This window comes from Dreissena polymorpha, chromosome 1, assembly GCF_020536995.1.
Source record: "Dreissena polymorpha isolate Duluth1 chromosome 1, UMN_Dpol_1.0, whole genome shotgun sequence".
NCBI classification, from domain to species: Eukaryota; Metazoa; Mollusca; class Bivalvia; order Myida; family Dreissenidae; genus Dreissena; species Dreissena polymorpha.
In genome coordinates this window covers 143951888-143975986 of record NC_068355.1, presented here as the reverse complement: position 1 = coordinate 143975986, position 24099 = coordinate 143951888, and the positions used below count along the sequence as shown (strand labels likewise).

General features: G+C 34.7%; 1 protein-coding gene across 4 annotated transcripts in view; it reads right to left on the bottom strand.

The window, feature by feature from the left end:
* Positions 1–22487, bottom strand: part of LOC127853744 (CCR4-NOT transcription complex subunit 4-like) — a 70221-nt gene extending 47734 nt beyond the window's left edge. The window contains exons 1-5 of one of the 4 annotated variants that reach the window (XM_052388504.1): positions 22398–22487; positions 10677–10716; positions 9829–9897; positions 6989–7054; positions 5982–6028 (exon numbers count right to left, since the gene is read on the bottom strand). In XM_052388504.1, coding sequence (XP_052244464.1) covers positions 5982–6028; positions 6989–7054; positions 9829–9897; positions 10677–10703 — 209 coding nt within the window. In that variant the 5' untranslated portion in view covers positions 10704–10716; positions 22398–22487. Of the gene's footprint in view, positions 1–5981; positions 6029–6988; positions 7055–9828; positions 9898–10676; positions 10717–22393 lie in introns of all 4 variants that reach the window. The other 3 variants (XM_052388515.1, XM_052388521.1, XM_052388528.1) reach the window with 3 other exon arrangements.
* Between the last annotated feature and the right edge of the window lie 1612 nt (positions 22488–24099).

Genomic DNA, 24099 nt, shown 5'->3' with positions numbered 1-24099 from the left:
ACAAACAACATTCCAAAATGCATTGAGTTACTGTGAAACCATTTATTTTCGACAGCACAAAATTTCGTCATTTTTATAAAAATGACGATTTCGTCAGCACTTAAATTCGCCGATTTCTGATTGTGAATTTTAAAAAAATGCGTCAGCCAATATCTGATTTGTGTGTAATACATATTCGCGATCAATCGCAGTTGCGAAAAATCGTGGTACGAATGCGGGAACACACTTGAGAATCACTGCAGGAGGTGGGGCCTGTTTGTCACATGCCCATTAACTAGTCTTTTGTTATCAAGGGACAGTAATGGACCCTCATAATATATGCCATTCACACGTTCATTGTTATGATTAACGGACAAGTGGGATCGAATAACCGTTAACGAGTGTTTGTAACAACGAAGCCAATTGCCAATTAGTCTTATTCTATTATTATAATTGCCATACTGATAACAATTTTATTAAAATGCTGTCAATACCGTTTTAAAACTGTTTGTGTTATACGAAAGAGGTTCCAGATTGTTAAGTGTTTTTTTTTTCAAATAAAATGCTTTTTTATTCTGATATCAACATTAAAATTATAAACTCTATGTGTGTGTTTGTTCTTAAAAAGTAAACTACCGGTATATAAATCAATAATGTCAATAATTTAAAAATAAATAAATTGATACATATAAAATAGTAATAAGTGTGGTTTAACGCAAACAATCAAACAACAGCATTTAAAATAATCTTTGTTTATTTGTGATAAATACGCATGTTGATCACACATCGTCATCTATTCATTTGGTTTATTTTCTTTCATCAGCATTCGCTGCGTGATGGCTAATATGCAACACCCCTGAATAACACAATGCACCTAATGGGTAATAAAGTTATAGACAATTAGCGCTAATTCATTACCATTCTACATAAACGAAGTCAACGCATTCGATACAGCTGTACTGCACACGCATTTTAAAGAAGTGTAACGTGTCAGTTAAGTACCTTGTGTAATCTACATCCCTTTGTGTCAAAACTGGATTAATCTTGATTACGAAACAGCAGTGAATGTGTGCATGGATTATGTTGGAATTAAATGCCTCATGTCTACGGTAAACTTTTAAAATATTGTTCAACTTAGTGTTTGTTTGTGTTCAAACATAGAGCATGATTGTTCGTTAGGATCTTAAATTCGCCGATCGGTCGACTAACGAAATTTATTAAAATTAATGCCTGACGATTAATAATGGTTTCACAGTATATTTTTGCACAAATAAACCGTCACAAATTTGCAGAATGTTGTTCTATCCTTGAACTCCAACAGTCATTATCATGGCTAACATGAAAGATAATTATGAGTTGTCGGTCGACATTTCAAACTACAAAATGTACATGTACAGTTCAGTATTTTTTTAACATCAAAGAATCCTAAGAAACGCGCATTGAATCTCATACAGTAATTATAACGCCATTGTGAGTATTCTGCCACACAGTTATGGCTTTCGTTAGACCACTTAGCAGGTATTAAGATATTAAACAAGAGGCCCCAAAGGGGCCTGGGTCGCTCACCTGAGAGACTTAGATGGAAAGAAACAAAGATTAAAACTCTTCAGCAAATATTTCAAATTATTAGTATGACAAGACTGACTTTAAAAATAAGGTGTTCCAAAGTATTCACAATAAGCCTATATAGAAAATTACCCCACCCACCCTGGCAGCCATGTTTTTAATACCCAGATTTTTTTTAAATATATATATAAGGAAAATGCTTCTTACAAAAATATAGAGAAAACTGCCCCATCGACTGGCGGAAATGTTTTTCCACTTATCACGACCATTTTCAAACTCATCCGACATATCAATAAAACCAATGTTTTGACCAAGTTTCATGATGATTGGCCAAAAAATGTGACTTTTAGAGTGTTCACAGGCTTTTTCAGTATATAAATATAAGGAAAATGACCCCCCCCTCCCTGGCGGTCATGTTACTAGATGGATCAAAACTAGGGATGTCAACGAATATCCGAATATCCGAATATTCGGTCCCGGACCGAATATTCGGATACTATTTTCCGAATCGAATATTCGGAAGAAAAAATCAAATAACATCGAGTAATTTCAAAGACTTTGTATTCGTGAAATTTGCTTCAAACATTGTAAAAAACTTGTTCCTCGTGTCATAATGTTTAGTCCGGATAATTCGTCCCTATGGTGATGACAGTATACCGGTCATAAATCCCGCTAATTGCCTAACAAAGACAGTCACTTTGTGTCAAAATTATGATAGGTTCAAATCGCATCGGCAATCAAAACACCGACCTGCACTTGATCCAATGACTCTAATTACATTTAAAATTATCAAAGATTAAATGAGTAAAGGAAAAGCCGACTTGGTGTAAAAAAACAAATAAGACCGTATGGCAATTTAAACACCGACCCGTCTTGATCTAATAACTCGAATTACATTTAACATGATCAACGATTAAATAAGTAACGGAAGTGCCGACTTGGTGTGAAAAACAAAAAAGATCGTATGGTTATAATCACGTTGTCCAATCAAAAAAGCTTTTAGAAAATAATTTACTCAACCTCTAATGAGTATTTGCGTATCGTATGGTCCAAACTTTAATTAATTACTCAATATTCAATCAGGTATTATATTTAAAGAAATGATTTTGGTATTTCGCCCTCATTTAATTGAAAATATTATCATTGCTACACGCATAAAGTAAATCTCTGTCCAATCAAAATGCCACCTACACCTTCCGCTGCTTGGAAGTATTTCACGAGATCATCCGATAAGAAGTCAGCAACGTGTAACTTGTGTGGAGTTAATCTTACGTACATCCAGGCCGGTACGACGTCCAATCTTCTCAATCATATTAGTAACAAACATCCATCTTCTGCATCTTCGAATGATGCTGGGGACTCTAAGAAACAGTCGTCAATGTCATCGTTTTTGAGTACTCCTAAGAAAGTGTGTTTCTGAAAGTGAACGGCTTACATGTGCTATTGCGGAGAAATAGACTCTCCAGTGATCTGGTCGACGCAATCGTGTTTTTAAATAAGAACAATGTTCATGTGCCCAGTGACGCCGATCCGAGTGACTTTTAAATGTGGCAACGATGTTTTATTTGCATGTGTTCGCTCTGTAAATAATACGTTTAAGTTCAGTTTAAATTATTTATAGATCTAACTGTTTTGTCATGTAATTATTTTGTCGTCATGTAAATATTATGTTTCTCGTTCTATTGTTGATGTACAATATTAAAGCACGTGTTCGCTATGTAAATACTACGTTTAAGTTCAGCTTAAATTATTTATAGATCTAACTGTTTTGTTATGTAATTGTTTTGTCGTCATGTAAAAATTATGTTTCTCGTTCTATTGTTGATGTACAATATTAAAAGTTTAAAAACAGTTTTCGTCATTCAATTTTAACAATTTGCGACGGCAATGCTGTGTTAATATTTAGTCACTTCCGGGGAACTTCCGGTAAAAACGAAAGTAGAATTCATGGAGTAATGGTACGGTAAACAAAGTTGATTTTTTTCTAACAGATGTTGACCGAATATCCGAATATTCGTTCGGAAGGATGACCGAATATCCGAATACCGATATCGGTATTCGTTGCCATCCCTAATCAAAACCATATTTGAACTCAACCGTCGTATCCAGGAAACAAGGGTTGTTAACGTTGTTTTGTGAAAAGAAGAGGTTTGCTGTTTCGGTAGTTTTGTGTGTGTGTGTGTGTGTTTAATTTTTTTTAAATAGACATTTGTTACCCGTTGCGACAAAGCTTAAATTATTTTGGATAAAAGTAATATGAGGACAGTAATTTAATAATGAGCATCAGCAAAAGAAAATGGAAGTACATTTTTCAACAAATTGTTGTTCAAATTAGAGATCATGAGATAAGCATCTCAGCATCTTACAGGGGATGATTGTTTACAATCTGTTTAGCAAGAACACTTTAAGATACTGAAAACAACCGTATTTGTTCAAGTTATTTATTAAATAGTTTTTGCATAATTAAATAAAATATGTTGAATTGTTTTCATATATCAAAGTCAGTTATAAAAAAGTCAATGAGTATGAAAAATATGTACAGCTACTAGAAATAAAGTTGTTGTTTTTTTTACTACCAAATTGTTCACATTTTTGACAAAGTGTTTTTAAACAACTGGAACAATTTTAGGACTCACCTTGCATTGCTATTTCCAATTGAAACAACAATAAAACCTACTAAAATCACAAATCTTTCATAATCACACACAAACTACTGACTAACTGAAAATTGTAGGGGTAAAACATTTCAAGTTGTAATGTCTTATGTATCTTATGAATGGTTTCCATCTGACATCAACACAAAGGTCTTTGATGAAAGTGACCAGTTGATGGGGGTCAATTTCCAGGAGTGTTACACAATTACCACCTGGCAACAATGCAGGCACAGGTATAAAATAGTTTTATAGAGAGTAGCCTAAGATAAGTGAATGAAAAGTCAAATAAGATTCATATGTAACAATTCTTGTTAAATTGGTTTTTACCACTATGTTAAATTTCTGCAAAGATATAGATAACAATCATAAGTAATGACAATAATTAATTTGAGTAATGCAATAATTATAATTAGATATTTGGGTTTGACATTAATGTTTCTGAATCTGTTACCAGTATCATCATAATCATCATTATCATCATAATCATAATCATCATCATCATCATCATCATTGTGCACCAACATCGGATTCCGCATTACAACTAGAGTGTTAACATGGTTTTAATATAGTCATATTATGAAAACTGCCGCTACCCTGGCAGCCATGTTTTTCAACAAACCATAACCATTTTCAAACTCAGCCAAGCTATCAATACAACAAATCTTCGGACCAAGTTCCATGAAGATTGGGTTATAAATGTTACTTCTAGAGTGTTAACAAGGTTTCATTATAGCCATATCAGCAAAGCTGCCCCACCCCCTGGCGGCCATATTTTCAACAGACCGAAACCATTTTCAAACTCAGCCTAACTATCATAAAAACAAATATTCAGACCAAGTTTCATGAAGATTGGACTATAAATGTGACTTCTAGAGTGTTAACAAGGTTTAACTATAGCCATATAAGCAAAACAGCCCTGCCTCCTGGCGGCCATGTTTTTTTTTTACTGATCCTAATCATTTTCAAACTCAACCGTCGTATCCAGGAAATAAATGCTCTGACCAAATTTCATGAAGATTGGACCAAAACTGTGAATTCTAGAGCGTTCACATGTTTTCACTATATACATATAGAGAAAACTACCCCGCCCCTTGGTGGCCATGTTTTTTCACCGATCTGGACCATTTTCGAACTCGTCCGAGATATCAATGAAACCAATGTTTTGACCAAGTTTCATGATGATTGGGCAAAAATTGTGACTTCTAGAGTGTTCAAAAGGTTTCTCTATAGCCATATAAGGAATACTGCCCCGCCCCCTGGCGGCCATGTTTTTCAATGGACCGGAACCATTTTTGAACTAAACCAACATATCATTAAGACAAACATTTTGACAAAGTTACATGAAGGTATAGGGCATCAAATGTGACTTCTACAGTGTTCACAAGGTCTTTCTTTTTTTGACCTAATGACCTAGTTTTTCACCCAGCATGACTCAGTTTCGAACTCGGTCGAGGTATCATTGGGACAAATGTTCTCACCAAGTTTCATGAAGATCGGACAATAAATGTGGCCTCTAGTGTTTACAAGGCAAATGTTGACGACGGACGCACAACGCACGACGGACAAAAGGCGATCACAATAGCTCACCATGAGCACCTTGTGCTCAGGTGAGCTAAAACAAGGTTAATTTTTGTCTCATTTTTCCTTTGAAAACGCCTAATCGGATATCTCGAGCTCTCGTTATCTTGATATTTTTTCTTGTTCCCGCCCACTTAGAGATAAAGAGAGAAGACTGTAGTAAGTTTTTACCAACTCCACAGGCATGTTCTTACAAAAACTTACTCATCTTCTGTAAGAGGATTAAACTTTGCAGGATCTTCTGGATAAGCCTAAAACATTGGAGTGTAAAGTTTACTTTCCAGCACAGCATGACATAATATAAAACAAGTTATAGGCATTCTAAGTTCTAACAACAGATCATAACTCACTTTTTAAAATAAGTTTACAAATTGAATCCAGTCTACGCTTTCTACTACTTTATTGTGGAACAAATACAAGAGAGCCATTGTAAAGTCTGGTTAACATGATCTGCAAACAATTTCTTAACTTATTGCACAAATTATGGTACAGAAAATAATGGATACCACAAGAAACACTACATTGTGATGAAACCAGGTCTTTCATACCGACTATTATTTTAATTCAATTTAAGTCATAAATATGCAATCTCAAGTTAGGTTTTCAGGTAAGCTTCATACACACTAAATTTCAGCTATCTATCCCACATTAATTCAAGTAATGGAGCACGAACTATTTTTTCTACTTTAAGCAACAGTCATCTTGATAATTATCCTCTCCATATAAACTCAAGTAATTGAGGAGAAACTGTTTTCCTACTTAAGCAACAGTCGCATTGACATTTATCCAACAGTCTTTCAATACAATCCAAATCATCATGATAGCAATCTATACACAAATGTAAAGCCATACCTTCATCTAAACTCAAGCTATTCAGTGTAAACTGTTCTATTTTTAGTAACAGTGACCTAGATTTGCCCATAAGGCAATCCCAAGCTAGTCTGCAGGTAAGCTACCTACAGACACAATTTCCCGTAGTACCTTCTAGCGAAACTGTTTTTACGATTTTTTAGTAACAGTGACCTTGACCAAACTAGCCAAAAAACAATCTCAATTTTTAACAGGCACATAAAAACAGACTAACTCTGTAATTTACCAAACATACTTTATGAAAAAGATTAATTCTAAAACAATAATCCTATTACTTGAAACCAATTGAATCATGGTTCTGAAATTGAACACTGTTTAATGTTTAATTTGTCTGCGCTTACCTTTCTACATGCTGGACATAATCCATTTTCATCTGTTCGAATCCTATGCCAGCAAAACCTGCAGATCTGAAAACAAATCACATCATATCATAATAGCAATAAGATCCACAGCATTCTTTTGACTTATTTTCATCCTTTGACTTGGTGTGTTGGAAACCCAGCCAGAAAAATCCCCAACCACAATGGGGATTGACCCAGGACCTCCCGGTTCTAAATCAGGCAGACACTCTACCGCGTCGCTATAAAAGCTAGCTCACATAGCCAGGCAGTATAAGTTCTTCCTATACCAAACCCTGCTACACACACCCCCTCCAATTGTGAAATTTTTCCAATGAATTTCCTATTGCCATGACATCTGTGGGATGTCTGACACACATGGTGGGGTTTTAACGTTGGGCGCCAATGTAATCCAGCCACAAAAATCCCCAACCACAATGGGGATTGAACCCGGGACCTCCAGGTTCTAAATCAGGCAGACACTCTACCGCGTTGCTATAAAAGCTAGCTCACATAGCCAGGCAGTATAAGTTCTTCTTATACCGAACCCTGCTACATGTTAATTATGATCCAGGCCTCGACACTAACGGTGGTCAGGGGACCCGAGGCCCCCAGATTTTGGCGAGGACCACCAGTTCTTTCAAGCTGGGTGGTCCTCCGGGAACCCTAAATTTATAGAACCACTTTGTCTTGATTGACCATTTGATTTTTTAAAAGTGCATCCAATTTTTAAAGAGCGGCGTATAAAAAATCTGTAAAATCTTATCCGAAAATGTACTGCGAATCGAAAGCATGCGACTGAGCATGAGTGGCCAGCGTCTGTCAGTTGTAAATATTGATTTTTGACGATGTAAGCAACCTACAGTGCAGAGAGTATATTGAAATCACTGAAGCATGTAAGTGTTACAAACGGTGTTTTTACTGCTATTGTCAAGTTTTATGGGGGTTATTATCGGATTATTAATGGTTCCTTTATGATATTGAGCCCCCAAAAAGTAACACTGGGACAAACTGTCACGACGATCAGTAATTATAATAATTATTAGAGCCGCTATTTCTTTAATCAAAACCATAGGTGATCGGGCTGGCAAAAGCATTTAATTTCCCCACAAAAACACATGCCGGTATACACTTTTTTCTACAGGTATTTGTGAGCATTTCTGTTTAATAGTTCCATTATTATAATGACCTTGGAAGGATATAATTTGATTAAGATACCAACAATTTCTGAAATAAAAAGTATATCGTTCACTTGGTGTACTATATTTTGGATATGTTAAAATTCGGACATTTAAAGATAGTAACATGCATGTGTTTGTTTGTTGTTGATAGTTTGTAAAAAAAATATGCTTTATGTTATTTCAGGCAACTAGAGTAGATGGTGGTAATTATCTGGGCCTTTCTGTCAGGAAATAGGCGTGAACAATTAAAATTTAATTGATCCTGGAAATCATCCACCACAAACAGAAAACGTTTTAACAACAGAAGCTGATGTATGACATGTCCAAATGACCATTTATAACTGTTTAACAAATTGAGTGAGATGATTTACTTTCTGATGTTTTATATTTCTTTTTCCCTTTCAAATGATGTAAATTGGTGTGATTCTATGTTTAAATAATTAATTTTGAAACATTTAGACAGCATACTGTTTAATAAATTGAAGTTAACATTGTTATATTATTTAGGTTATCTGTGTTGTTTATCAAGTTGAAAAAAATAGTATTTACATACAAATAAAGCTTATTAAGACTTATGAAGGTACTTATTGTTTTTTATGTAATAATATACTTTTTAAAGTGATAATAAAGGCAATGACATTAATGTAGTAAGGTTTCTTTAAAGTATTGTTCTTATTAATAAGGTTGGAATAATCGACAGTTTTCACGGCGCGAAAAAGTTGCAACAAGTTTTGTTGAGCCAGTGAAACCCCTGAATGCGCGTAATTACCTTTTATTTCTTAAAAGTTTATAATAAGAACTTCCGAAACGCTAAGTTCTGGCGGCGAAGGGCAATGCTGAAGATGATAATGCTGAAGATGATTATGACAAGGATGACGATGCTGATGATATTGATGAAATACATGATATCAAAAGTTTACAAGACAAGGTTATGAGCTTTTAATGGGTCTGCTTTAAATGGCAACAGAATTGAATATAGGAAATAAAAATGTGTATAAGTATGCTTCTTGTACTTATTTGCCCTTACGCCGAGAGTAGCTGTGTGTTGAAACAAGAGGACTCCCTAGTTTGGGTGAGGGCCACCAAAAGTTGAAAGTAGGGTTCCCTCCGGGTACCCTGTCAAAAAAGTTAGTGTCAAGGCCTGTGATCTTTGACTCTTTATTTGACTGACTTTAATTAATGATATACATAAAGTCACTTTTAACTCTTGACATTGTAGGTCTAAAAGAAAGCTTTGACTGAGCATAAAGTTTCTGCCATAACAGATCACGCTCAGATCATGGTCAGAGATCAAACAAGAGATGTGTTAGTCCGAAACACAATGCCCCCTACTACTCCGCTTTGAAGCCATATATTTGACCTTTGACCTTGAAGGATGACCTTGACCTTTCACCACTCAAAATGTGCAGCTCAATGAGATACACATGCACGCCAAATATCAAGTTGCTATCTTCAATATTGCAAAAGTAATGGGCAATGTTAAAGTTTTCTGTGGACGCACAGACTGACAGACAGACGGACTGCAGACAGTTCAACTGCTACATGCCACCCTACCGGTGCATAACAAAACCTAGGTGAGACAATGCTATCAAATTATATCAAAACCAAATATTGAAAATGCTATTTAAAGATATGAGCTTCATAATAAGAGCAAAACCGTACCTGGTACCCGCAAGTGCAAGGAAAGAAGTTAATATCATCTATTTCAAGTGGTTCCATGCACAATGGACACTGAAATAAGACACAAAATAATGAGAGTTGCAACAATAAATATTATGGAAAATTATTCATTTATATTGTACAATTTCTTGAAGGCAAAAATCAAGGAATATAAATGGTAAAGAGTGTAGCTTAAAAGGAGCAGAATTGAACAAAAAACAAGTGTGGTGACTATTTTAACCTTAGGATGTTATATAGAAGGATGAGGCTGGAGCGCATTTTTTCAAATGGTGACAGTTTTTCGTCAATATTATATTGTTTTCTGGCATATTTGGTTGCAATAAAATAATCCTGAAAATTACAATCATGGTATAATGTTCACTTTGAAATGATATTGTATGGCTCATTTTCAAATGAGAACTGTATCGCTTAATACAAGTAAACTATCAAGTATAAAAGTGCAAAGAAAGTTCAAGATAAAAGTTGAACATGAACTAACTGTTGTTCCAGACTGGTCTTGTGAAGTCAATGAAGCTGCTGATACGGGAGTGAGATAAATAAAGCATCTCAGCAAGAATAAAATCTTCCTAAGCCATCAGTAGGGTGATAAACCCAGCCAATTTGAATGTCGGCTGTTTCTACTACTTAATCCAAATTGTTTGTCTAAATCCTTGTATGTAAATCCTTTCTCATTTAAAATATGCAGAATCAAATCCAGTTTAGGAGTTCCGCCGTTTTGGTCCAGACAATTTCAAAGGGCAGCAGGGGATAAGCAAAAAGGAGCAGGATGCAGTGCTCTGTTATTTCACTGTAGTTCTTTTCTTATATGAAACAAATATTGTTCAATTTACCTCAATTTGTTCATCACATCCAGACATTTTGGCCAGAGATCTAAAACATAAAACATACACAAATCCAAACAATGATATGAAGTTGATTCAAGACTAAGTTTGTAAAGTTTCATCCTTCAAGACAATGCGGACCAAATATAACACTGAAACAAAGAAAGTGGTTATTGTAAATGATGCACAATGAAAAAACATCATTTTTCATTTATTATGTTACTTCTATAGAAATTTGATTATACGCTGTTATTCAATGCAATGTGCTCCGTTATAAGCTAAATCTAATATAATGCAGTGGGTCTTCACTCGCATTTTTCTCAAACCTTCCATTTCAGTGTAGAGCTTTTTCTTAAACTTCTAATATGACAGCATTCTATCTGCTGATTGCTTCATGGTTCAATTGTAATTGATTAGTGATATCGTAATAAATGATCAGAAAATAGTGTGTTTTTTAATTGATGAAGTACTGTGAAACCATTTATTTTTGTCAGCACGAAATTTCGTCCTTTTTAAAAAATGACTATTTCGTCAGCACTTAAATTCGTCCATTTCTGGTTTGACATAAAAGCGTCCGATTTGTTTGTAATGTTTGTAATACATGTCAGGGGTTTTTTTGGCCCGATTTTATAGCCAAAATTCGGCTATGTTCCCAATCCCAAAAAGTATACTTTTTTCCCAAAATGTGGCAAAAAATTCCGAATTTCCAAAAAAAAAAAAATAAAAAAAAAAATTTTTTTTTTTTTTTTTTTTTTTTTTTAGATTGAAGTCTTATGCGTATTTTATCTCAATTTCAATTCAATTACATCTAACAAAGTATTATATGATTTTGTTCTTTTAATTTGAATGATTATAAAGAGTTTTATCAAATTTAGTATTTCCCTAATCAGTGGACTTTTCATGTGGAAAAAAATGCTATGAATTTATTTTCCCAATTTCATGAAAATGCCGATAAAATTCCCAATTCTAAAGCCATGGGCTATCTTCCCAAAAAGTGGAAAAAAAAACCTGCATGTAATACGCGGTTGCGAAAAAAATCATGCTGGGGAAAGAGGGGTGACACTTGCAGGAGGTGGGCCTTGTTTGGCATATGCCAATTAACAAGTCTGTTATTTCAGGTGACTGTCCCTTATTATTTATGTCATTGACACGTTCTTTGTTATGATTAGCGGATAAGTGGGACTGAATAACCGTTAACGAGTGTTAACAACGAAGCAAATCGCCAATTAGTCTTTTTCCATTACAATCACGGACAACCAAACACAAATCAATATGTTCTTTATTAATTTGTAATAAAAGCGCAGAATATATTTCAGTCAGGTGTTGATCACACATCGTCATATTTTAATTGCGTTTAATAGTATTGTCTTTAATCCGGAATCTGCAACACCCCTGTAAAACACAATACACACAATGGGTAATAAAGTTGTTAACAATTAGCGCTAATCAACACTATTATACCTAAACAAAGTCGACGCAGTCGATACAGCCTTATTGCATTCGCGTTTTACAGGAAATGTCAGTTGTCAGTACACTGTATAATGTACACCTCTTTGTGTCAAAACCGGATTCAACTTGAGTGTGAATAGTCGACTGTTTCATGTTCTTTGTATCAATACCATCCGGGTATCTGTACTATAAGTATACCAGTCTACAAACAAGGTGCGCGCTTCCGCATATGGGTATTCGGACGTTCAAAAAATCTACATACGGTTTAGCGTTCACGCCGTCTAACACATTTAGCAATATTACTCGTTTTTTTTTTCACTATTTCTTTACTTGCAAAAAAATACTAGTGGCTTATAACTTACCTTGCAATCTTTTTTCTCGCATTTTGCGAGTGTGCGAGTGTTTATTTCGAGCCCTGTGTATATGCGTGGATTACGCTGGATTTAAATGCCTCATGCCGACGGTAATTCAGTCTTATTTGTTTCAAATATGGGACATGATTGTTCGCTAGGATCTTAAATTCGTCCATCGGTCGAAGGACGAAAAAGACGAAAATTAATGTCTGACGAATAATAATGGTTTCACAGTAATTTATAAATAGAATTATCTGATGTATATCATGCACATTAGAAAAGTGGTATGTATACAGAAAGCTTTATGAATCCCAGATTAAGACATTCCCCATTCTGAAGGTATGTACATGTACAGTATTAGGTGTAAGTTATGAAAAATCAAAATGTCTGCCATCGAAACAAATTATTCATTTGGACATTTGTATTCATACAGCAGAAGTGTGAGATATCCTGTCAAACTTGTCACACACAACAGTCAACTAAAATATAACTAGATGTACCTACTTGAACGTTGAAACGTAAAAATTCAGAATGTGAAAATGATGTACAAAATTCAAGTGAAGTATCATACGATTAAAGGAATTCTTTAAATTATTTATTTTTCCAGACTGAAGCTCAAGCTGCATCAGTGCTGGGCATTAATTTATTTTTGACAATGCCAATATAACCAGGGATCATCCAAGCTCAAAATCTTAGGGAGAAGTGACTTCTCCCTCAAATTTTATTAGGGAGAAGTAAGCCGACCTTTGATCAAACGCGTAAAGATAACACTTAATAATATTAAATATGCATCAAATCTAACAAATGTAATTTATCAATAACAAATGCTAAATGTTGCAGAAAGAAAGCAAAACTCTTCATTTCAAGTAAGACTATAAAGAATTACAAATCATGAATAATAGTGATGCAAAATTAATTTGTTTTCATTTATACAGGGGTGTCAATTGTCCCAAATTTAAAATTGGAAAAATTATTCTGTAGAATCTTGGGACACAGGTCCCCAACAGACATAAAGGTTCCCCCCCCGCCCTAGAGCCCTCACTGATTGTACTATTGTATAGTCTTTCTAGTTGCAATTTCTGGTGAATAAACATGCATACCAAATAAGAAGGTTATATCTCAAGGGACATAGAAGTTATTAGCATTTTTCGAAACCTAAACGCAGATTTCGAAACCTAAACGCGGACCCTAAGTTCAGGGTCAAGGTCACAGGGGTTAAAATGTGTGTGCGTATAGAAAGGCCTTGTCCATATACACATGCATACCAAATATGAAGGTTATATCTAAAGGGACATAGAAGTTATGATAATTTTTTGAAACCTAAACGCAGATTTCGAAACCTAAACGCGGACCCTAAGTTCAAGGTTAAGGTCACACAGGAAAAATTTTGTGTGCGTATGGAAAGGCCTTGTCCATATACACATGCATACCAAATATCAAGGTTATATCTCAAGGGACATAGAAGTTATTAGCATTTTTCGAAACCTAAACGCAAAGAGTGACGGAAAGACAGACGGACAGTCCGATCACTATATGCCCCCTTTTCTTCGAAAGGGGCATAAAACAGGGCTTGCACTAAGCGGCGTACGGCCGTATACTACGCCCGATAATTGTTTCCATATGCCGATAACAAAACCCCATGACGTCCACTGTACTTCCTTAAAATTGGTCATACGCCGAAAATAGCAACCCGTGACGTAAGCTGTCGATTAAAATAACACTTCAATCAACACTGCTTTCTGCCGACTGAATGTGTTTTGCACACGTCTCGATCAGTCTAAACTCCGCCTCCTTATATTTGCTACCGCCCGCAGGTGACTAGCAAGTTTATTGTGTGTTGTTTATCTAACGGTTACACAATTTACCCCCCCCCCCCCCCCCCGGCGCGGATCGCAAACTGACCGTTACAAAGCAGTCGCTTAATATTGGTTGCTTTAACAACACACTCATGCCTCTTTGCGCGTGCTGTATGTTGTCTAATGATTAGGAGATAACTGCTGGTTTGGGGCAGACGGCACGGTAAAAGAAAGACGGCAAAAATAATTAAAGAGAAACAGAACTGATCAAAGTTTAATTAATTACGACGGCAAAAATAATTAAAGAGAAACAGAACTGATCAAAGTTTAATTAATTACATAGATTCACTACCGTATTATGTCCCGCGAGTTTTCTCAGTTTGTTAATCCACCGATAATTACGAGTAATAACCATCTTATATAAACTGGAATCACAGTTCATTTTCTATACCATCAAGTCATTTTACTAGTCAGAAACATTCAAAAATCACATTTCCTGGATTAGATATAAATTATCTGAGTAGAATTAAATTGCAACGTCATGACCTTCGGCATTGCAAATGACCGACCTATTGTAACATTCAACCCGCGTTCAGTTCAAAGCTGGCGATTCAAATTACAAGTAATGTTGGTTCAATAATGGAGAAAACATTAAATGGATTTAACAAACATTTAATAAGGTTTGTTAAACCAGATAACAACATGGAAAGTTTGGATTATTAAAATTAAACTGGTAAGGCATTTATTAAGTATACATATTTCGGACATGTATAGTATTCGGATAAACAGTAATTGATATACTAGATGCTCCATCATGACCATTCATTAAGATTGTGTTTTGTTGCAAATGCAGTCATAGGGATGAGGATAATAAAATGACAATAAATATGTGATGAAAAGGTGCGACCGCAAATATCTCAAATTACTTAAATGTGTTGAATGACTTAAATGTGTTATGATTAAGTAGATTTTAATGAGAATTTATTGTTTTTAGAATGAACATAGTAAAATGATAGAAATAATAAAAGTTTTGAAATTAACATGTTTTGTCTTTTAAGTCGATATTGTTTGCACAAACTTATACCCTGATTTTCCAAACTTCTCCCTATTTTTAAAGCCTTGGGTAGTCTCCACCTTGTTGTATTATATATCTAGTTACTTTCACAGAATTAAAGTGACCCAAAATGGATGGGAAGAGTTTGTGATCATTTACGCAGTTGACATTCTGTTAACATCAACATTAAAGATGTTTGGACTTCCAACATTTTTGAGTGGGACTTCCATAAGTAAAGGGCAGGAAGTCAGGACTTCCAAAATTTATTTCTTAGTGCAAGCCCTGGCATAAAAATAAAAAAAAATTGCCTACCTACCTACCCTAATTTTGAAGGCCATGTCAGTGGAAACAAACATTTTTTTTAGGCCTAATGTCTTAATGGGTCACGCCTTACACTGCGACCAGACTTTTTCGAAATGTATGTTACTCGGCGATTTACCTGATAACTGAATCACTGAAGCGTGCCGTGTTTTGACTTATAGATGTTATGATTTAATGTTATCGAATGGACCAGTACGGAACAGTAATTTAATAAGATGGGCGGAGTTATGGCATTATTGACATAGCCACTATAAACTAAAAAATTTCTCAAGAAACCAATTTGGATTGGCTAAAAAAGAGTAACTACCCTTTACAGTCGCTATGCTACTTGAAAGACCGATTTTGAAAGTGAGGTGCTGATACGGGGAAAAATGGATGGCAAGGTATAATTTGGGGTGTGGTAATTTATATGATGATGTTTAAAAAAAATATGGGGGGTGGGGTGGGCGATAGGGGGGTGGGGGGTGAGATGGGGTATAATGTGGGGTGTGGTCAGAGCTACAGATAAGCTGCGTATTTGCGTAAATACGCAATCAAAAATAGGTGGATACGCAATTTTTTCAAAATCTGTGCGTACCGGTACGCAAAACAAATCGCCGATACCCAATTTGAGCCGCCTTCTATGTGTAATGAAAAATCCCGTTTTGTTTTGGCTGTTTTGACTGGAGTCTTAATCGACAAGCGCTTGTTTTACCTGGTAAAGTATTTACCAATCGTTTATATGATAACACAGGCGAGTAAAACAAAATGGCGTCTTGAGGCAGACGAAAAGTTTCGCAAATAATACCAAAAAAACGTATAGATTCCTTTCCGTGGTAAATAAATCTAAATCTAAAACAATTACGAAGGGCATAGTTAATGACATTATTAACTCCATGTTTTGTTCCGTGGACATCTGCGGAAGTATTTTAGATGAACTTGTTGATGGGGTACACAGGGGGCTGGAACAGTGTTGGGATAGTATAATAACGTGTGTTAAGACCGAAAATGCCAAAAAATCATTTTTAATATAATAATAGTAACCCTAACCCTAGTTCTCCAAAATAAGATTTTCAGTGCCTTGTGCTAAAAGTTGTTATTGTTTATTGATAGAGCCATGTCTTAGCTAAGTCTAAAGGCCAAAGTGGTTTATTTGTATTATTTTTTGGCAATGCAACCGGACTGTGATTGATGGCTGTCAGAAAATAATCAAATGAGTTGAAACCCGTGTTACTATTATTATATTTAATTTTGGTTTTGGGCATTTTCGGTCAAAATACACTACATTATACCATCCAAACACCATTCTAGCCCCCTATGATGGGGAGTGTTGTGTTTCCAAAACGAAAGTACTGGCCCATATTGGAACAAAAACAAGTAGAAACACATTCGATGAGTGGGTTGAGAAATTCCATTGGCTTCAGATTGTTGAATCTGGTAGCAGAAAGATGGGACAACCTATACTGCAATTGAATACATAACAGTGACTTTTTGTACCGGTAGGTACGGTTTTGAGAAGCTGAATTCATGTTTTATTGCAATTACCCACTTCACTTGTTTGTTTTGGTACAAATACCCAATTATTTTTTTTTATGAGCGGGTATCATACTTTTGGATACCCAATCACGTTTTCCATTACCCAATTCATTCTTATTTTGAAGAGTATTACCCAATTACCCTAAAAAGCTTATCTGTAGCTCTGGGTGTGGTAATTTATTAGATGATGTTTAAAAAAAAAAAAATTGGGGGGGGGGGGGGGGGATTCTGGGTAGGGGCGTGGGGTATTGTTTGGTTGGAATCCATTGTGGTATTCAGGTAAGTGTTGTTTTGTCAAAGTAATAATACAATGTGATCATAAATAAAAAAGTTATGGCAATTTAAGCAAAATGTTCAATTATCTAAGTGTAAAAGGGGCCATAATTATGTCAAAATGCTCGATACAGTGGTCTGCTCTTGTTTATAGGTTGGGGTCATGTTGGTAAACAAGTATGCAACATATAAAAGCAATATGTCAAAGGATATAGGAAATATTTGGGGTAGTACGCAAACTTTAACATAGATTTATCAATAATATGCATATTCTAAGTATAAAGGGGCAATAATTATGACAAAATGCTTGATAGAGTTGTCTGCTCTTGTTTATAGGTTGGGGTGATGTTGGTAAACAAGTATGCAAAATATAAAAGCAATATGTCAAGGGACAATGAAAATAAATGGGGTAGTACGAAAACTTTAACATTTGCTGCATATTCTAAGTGGGTAAGAGGCCATAATTATGACAAAATACTTGATAGAGTTGTCTGCTCTTGTTTATAGGTTCGGGTCATGTTGGTTAACAAGTATGCAAAATATGAAAGCAATATGTCAAGGGACAAAGAAAATATTTGGGGTAGTACGAAAACTTTTAACATTTGCACACTAACGCTAACGCAGACGCCGGGGTAAGTAGGATAGCCCCACTATATATATTTCATATATAATAGTCGAGCTAAAAATTAATTTACAAAACAATGTAGCTTGTATGAATATTCAGCAGGGCAATCGCGCACTTTGCAGGCTACCTTCCCCATTTGCTAAAGCTTCCGATCGTCACGGATGAATCATTTTATCGTTAGCTTGCACATAATGTAGTCAAATGATCACAAGTGCAATTTTAAATAAAAATATTTACTTATTACTGAGATATGTAAGTTTTAAAAGTGTTGCGTTAAAAAAGTCACCAAGAGTAGTAAAACGCGATATACATGTTATTTCAATTCAATTTCATCATTCTAGGTGAGTTTTTACACAATAAAAACATAACATTAATTAAAGAAAAACAATATGGCTTGTATTAATAATCAGGAGCGCAACGGCTCTATCGGCATGTTGCAAGACGGTAAGTTATTCACATGTACCGACTTAAAATAAAACTTGGTTTGATTTGAGTTATTAAGACATGTAAGTTTTGCTTTTCGCATTGTTATTATTTTACTTTGTATGAGTTTGCAACTTGACTTTTGAAGTGACGTTTTTAATTTGTTAAGTTTGATATTTTGTTGTTTTTCAATTTCAATTAAATTTTCAGGAATTATCAGATATGTGTTGAATTATTCTTGGTCTAAATTTCAACACAATTAATCTGTTCAAAAATAAGGGAGCTATATTGATATGATTAAGTGATGATGCGTTAGAAAAGTCTCCAAGTGTAGTTGTAAAAAGCATATCATCCAATTACCTCGAGTTGAGCATGACCCATAGTCGATCACTTTGTTTACATTGAAAACGCGGCTCTCGTGATGACGTCACACGCATGCGCTCCGAGTATTTTGTTTTACTAACATAGCTACGCTTGAAAATAATTATAGACACAGGCTTTTTCCGCCCTATGCCACGGGTCCGAAATTCGGCCCCATTCCCAATGCAAATCTGGTTGTTTTTTTCCCAATTGAATTTTTTTTCCAAATTCCAAAAAAAAAAAAAAAAAATTTTTTTTTTTTTTAACCTTAAAATATATAAGTTTACCTGATCCGGTGTAGAAAATAGAAAGTATTGCATAATTAAATTATCTGCTGCCTTGAATTTGTTTTAAAAACTGTAAAATATGTTAATGATTATATAAGACTTTCCTTATTTTCCTCAAAATCCGGGATTTTTTTCAACTAAAAAAAGGCCAAGCCTTTTCCCCAAATTCAGATTAAAAAACCTGCACTTATCACACATGTTCATAATATTTTGTCAAATTTTAATAATAAGTTATCAAAATAGTCGTTATATACCAGTTAACGGCTTCTTTGAAATATAAGAAACACTATTTACATGCGATAATTTTTCCCAATTGAGCCAATTTTGCGATTATTTTTTTCCCCAAAATTGGGGTTTTCACGACGCGAAATTCCCAAAATTCCAGTGTGGCGTTTTCCCAAAATGGAGCGGAAAAAGCCTGAGACACGACTAAAATAAGGAAAAAAACAGTTTAATTGCATTTATAAATCTTACTCCAACTGAAATAATCCAAATCTATGCCTATTTCGCGCAATTTTTTTTCGGTACTCTTCATTCAACTGGCACATTAATTGCAGACCACTGCGCAAGTGTCAACTCATAATTTCATGTATTCGATTTATTTTAAAGAAAATTCTTTTACCCTTTCACGATTCCCAGAAAATGTTGCATGGAACAATCTGTGCGCGCACATCGGAAAATAGGTGACATGCCGATAATTCACATGTTCAGTGGGTTTACCCTGTCCTAATTGGATGATAATTTTATCAAATCTTTTAATAGTAACATACATGCAGAAATTTTATTTGAACAAATTGCGAACGTTGTTATTTTTTTCAATTCTTGAGCACTTTTTCGTGTCAATGTTGCTCAAAAGAAGATGGACCGATAAAACGGAAACTTTTAAATGGTAAATAGAAGTTATAAAAAAAGTTAAATTAATCTTTCAGTTACTCTAAATTTGTTCAGTGAATCACATTTTTTGAAGTTTTGTTGACCTCATGCCTATTGTAATTGAGTACTTTTGCTTTTCGGATGTGACCTCTCGACTAAAGGTAAACAACGCGCATAGTGTATGTCATTGCGGGTGTGTATGGATCTATAGGCTCTGTGTGGTTGAACACGCTGTAAATAAACACTTTTGACATGGATTTTACGGGAATGTAATAAATCTTTTTAGGTACATCGTTTATTGCGAGATTGTTTAAATAAATTCAGAAATTCTTTTAGTTGTTTCCTTAACCGCTCGACTCAAGGAAATTGGAGGATATTTGCAAATAACATTTAAAATATTGTTGTATTCAATAACGTTGCTGATTTAATACATTAGTTTTTGATACCAGCCATACTAGCAAATGACATTTAAATTAATGTTGTATTCAAATGAATGTTGCTTATTTATTACGTTAGTTTTTGATGCCAGCCAATAAGAATAGGAGTTTTTTGTGTGACGTCACAAGAGGGGTTTTCCGTTACTAAAAATAGATTGGCCGTCAACTTCTCGATCGCGGCCTATTACATTGTATCAGAGTAAAGGTCGTCGGAAGACTTAATACTTACAATTTCACAAAACAAAACTATACATACCCGTATTCTTTTTTAAGTAAGACTTTAATAAATGATATTTCAAAAATTATAAAACATATTAATTTGAATATAATTATAAGTGATAGTGTTATTTTTCATCAGAGATTGAAATTTAGTGTAAGGAGTGTATTGAATCAGTTATGAAACAAAGCCCTTAAATAGCTCAATACATTTGATTTTTCAATCTTGAAATGTAGTTTTAATTTTCTTTTACATTGAATGAATATTCGTTTCGTTTACATTGAATGAAAATATTAATAATTTAAGCATGCAAGAAAATTATACCTGCATATTTTGCAAATTGAACTGTCTTTGCATGTACATGTATATTGAAAACTCTTCTCTAGTGATAATGAGCGATACAAATCTAGCATTTTATGATACCATAAATCTATACATTTAATTTATTTTACGAAAATATTTCATAGCCCTACTATGATCAAACGTGATTGCTTGTTTTCATGATGATGTTTCGAACACCGCAGTAACGCACGATCTTTACACGTTATAGCAGAGTTTACATTTTTGCAGGTACCTGTTCCCGTTAAATACGTTAAGTGTGTAGCAGTAAATTAGTACAATATTTTAAATTTATAGTTCTTAAACACTTTATTGTTATGCTTAAACTGACTAATATATATACCCTGTACAGTTGCTGTTAATCCATTTATGACAAATGTATATTTTTTAAATATGTTCAAATATTTTATTAACGCAACTGTTAAGTATTTGGCTTAAATGACTGCTCAATATGCCAAGAGATGACCTTGAGGTATCATAAATTGTGTTTAATTACCAGACACATGTGGTTTATTCAGGGTATATGTCCTCGGGTTAATGACACTCTGTTTCCTTAGTAATTGTCTGGACAGTACCCGATTATAACGAGATAATCGGTTTGTGATGAACAAAGGTGCAATTAAACACTGGGGTATAAATGCTGAAACAAAGAGTGTCCAAATTGGTGTGAACAATTAAATAAAAACAGTTACATTTATCAAGAGGATTTAGTTAATCTTTAACAAGGTAAGTTTTTACAGGCATATAGGTTCAAATCAGTTTCTTTATGATGATTACATTAAATCAATCTATTGTTGTTTATATTCGTCCTTATTTGTGTTCGTTCATTGAATTTAATTTATTCTGAAAGAATTTCAATTTCTGAGTATTTATGTTGTTCTTAAAAAGGGTCGCAAATATGTGTCAAGTAGAGATTGTTATGATAATCTTATCATGATGTGGTTCATCAAATGCAAACAATAGCGAAATGGCCGCAGTGTTGACGGCCAAAACTTGAGCATGCGCAAACGTGACGTCATTATCGGAATCCCCAAAACCTCCTATTGCAAAATGGGTGTGTACTGTCAATGAATTAATGACTTTCTTTCATTAATTCAATGTGTAAACATTGCACGGATTACCCTTATGTTAGAATGAGGACTTCAACAACAATGATCGACCACGTGTGTTTCATAAATAACAACGTATTTATTCCAAAGATTTTTTTTAAATGTCAAAATAGTGTTTCTATTCACGTCCTTCAGACATTTGTTTGGTCTAAACCTGAAACCGATGACACAACAATTTAGACACCAGATTGAAAGAGTTTACTTGCAGTTAATATCAATGATTGCCACGATTAGCTACTTTACAAACTGTTTAATTGGTATACTTCATAAATTAATTTCCCTGATAGTTCTTTACCTACTTGTTGGAAAAATTCTAAGTGATTAACGACGAACGAATCACAATTTTCGTGCGCATCAAAATCACGCATATGAATGCCCGGATGAAACTCGTCATGAGATCTTCGGTTAAGTACCACCATAGCCATTCCAAGGTAGTATAAAACGTAATACTTACATATTCCCATTGAACGTTTAATAGATCGAAGTATATTAATAAGAATATATTACAAAGTAAGTTAATTTTTGTTTTTTTAATAGTTACTATTGCATACATAAGTACTTTTATGAGACATAATGATGCCATTTCAGCAGCCCTTCACTAGTAACAATTGGACACATGATATGTACAATTACATGGTTAAACATTAAAATACCATATGTTGCATTTCCATTCCAATCATTCCTAAAAATAATTATTGAACAATTCAGATCCCTTATTGTACGTGCATTCCTTAAGGACATGTTCAGCGGTTAAGTCAACTTTTCGATAGGGGCAGGTTTGAGACGGTACAATGTCAGAGGAACCTATTGTGTATATGGTTGTTTTGTTAAGTTTTCCCTTTTATTTATGTGATTATATTTAATCTTGGGAGACGATATATCTAAGACTCGGTACTGCAAACTTCTTATTGAAACTGAAACATACAAGACCAAAAGCAGACATTACTGGCACATGAATAAGAAATAACTAAACGAGTTTTAATAAATTTGTAAAACTGCAACTCTAGGAGAATTGTCGATCTTAATGAGATCAGGGCCGCTTATTTGCTGACGATACGAGTCTTTATATACTTGTTGAAAATCCTTAAATCTTAAACACCGATCTGTCGCGATTTATTTCCTGGTCAAATACCTGGTTGGTCTCTTTGAATCCAGCAAAACCAGAATCTCTCCTATTTTCTCGTAAAAGTAATAAACACCAAGACCATGACCTTTTTATGAAAGACGTTCCAGTCATGCAAGTCAGGTCCCACAAGCATCTTGGACTAATCCTTTCAGAGAATGCAAAATGGGCAACTCATATCTCTATATAATGGTTGACAAGGCTTGGCATCGAATCGGCATCCTCCGATCCTTAAAGTATTTATTTTCTCGCAAAAGTCTAGAGCGCATGTATATTTTATTTATCCGACACCTCTTGGAGTATGGCAATGTCGTGTGGAACAATTGCTCTAATGAGCTAAATGTACAACCGTATTTTTCGGGTTATATGTCGCACCGGAATGTAAGACGAAACAGAAGCTGTCCAAAACGAGGCTGTACGTAGCGTTACTGGCGCTACCAAAGTATGTAGCCTTGACCGTCTCCTAATGGATCTGAAATAGGAATCCCTTGCCGATAGAAGAAACAAAATAAGTTAATTCTCCTTTATAAAATGAAGAACAGCCTTACCCCATCATACCTTTCCAACCTGATTCCCGTAGAGACCGATAGCAAACATTCGCTTCATAGTAATTACGATATTCCAGCAATTATTCACAAAGACTCAGCTGTACGGGTCTTCGTTCTTGCCCTCAACTATCCGGTTATTGAATTCTCTTTCATCGCCCACACGAAACGCCACTACGGTAACTGTATTTAAACATAAACTCACAAACAGACAAGATCGCACAATCTTTATAATATCGGCCATCGAAAATCGCAGATTCACCACTGCCGACTACGTTTAGATTGTAGCACATTAAACTATGATGTTCATCGTAGAAACATCACTAATAGTCC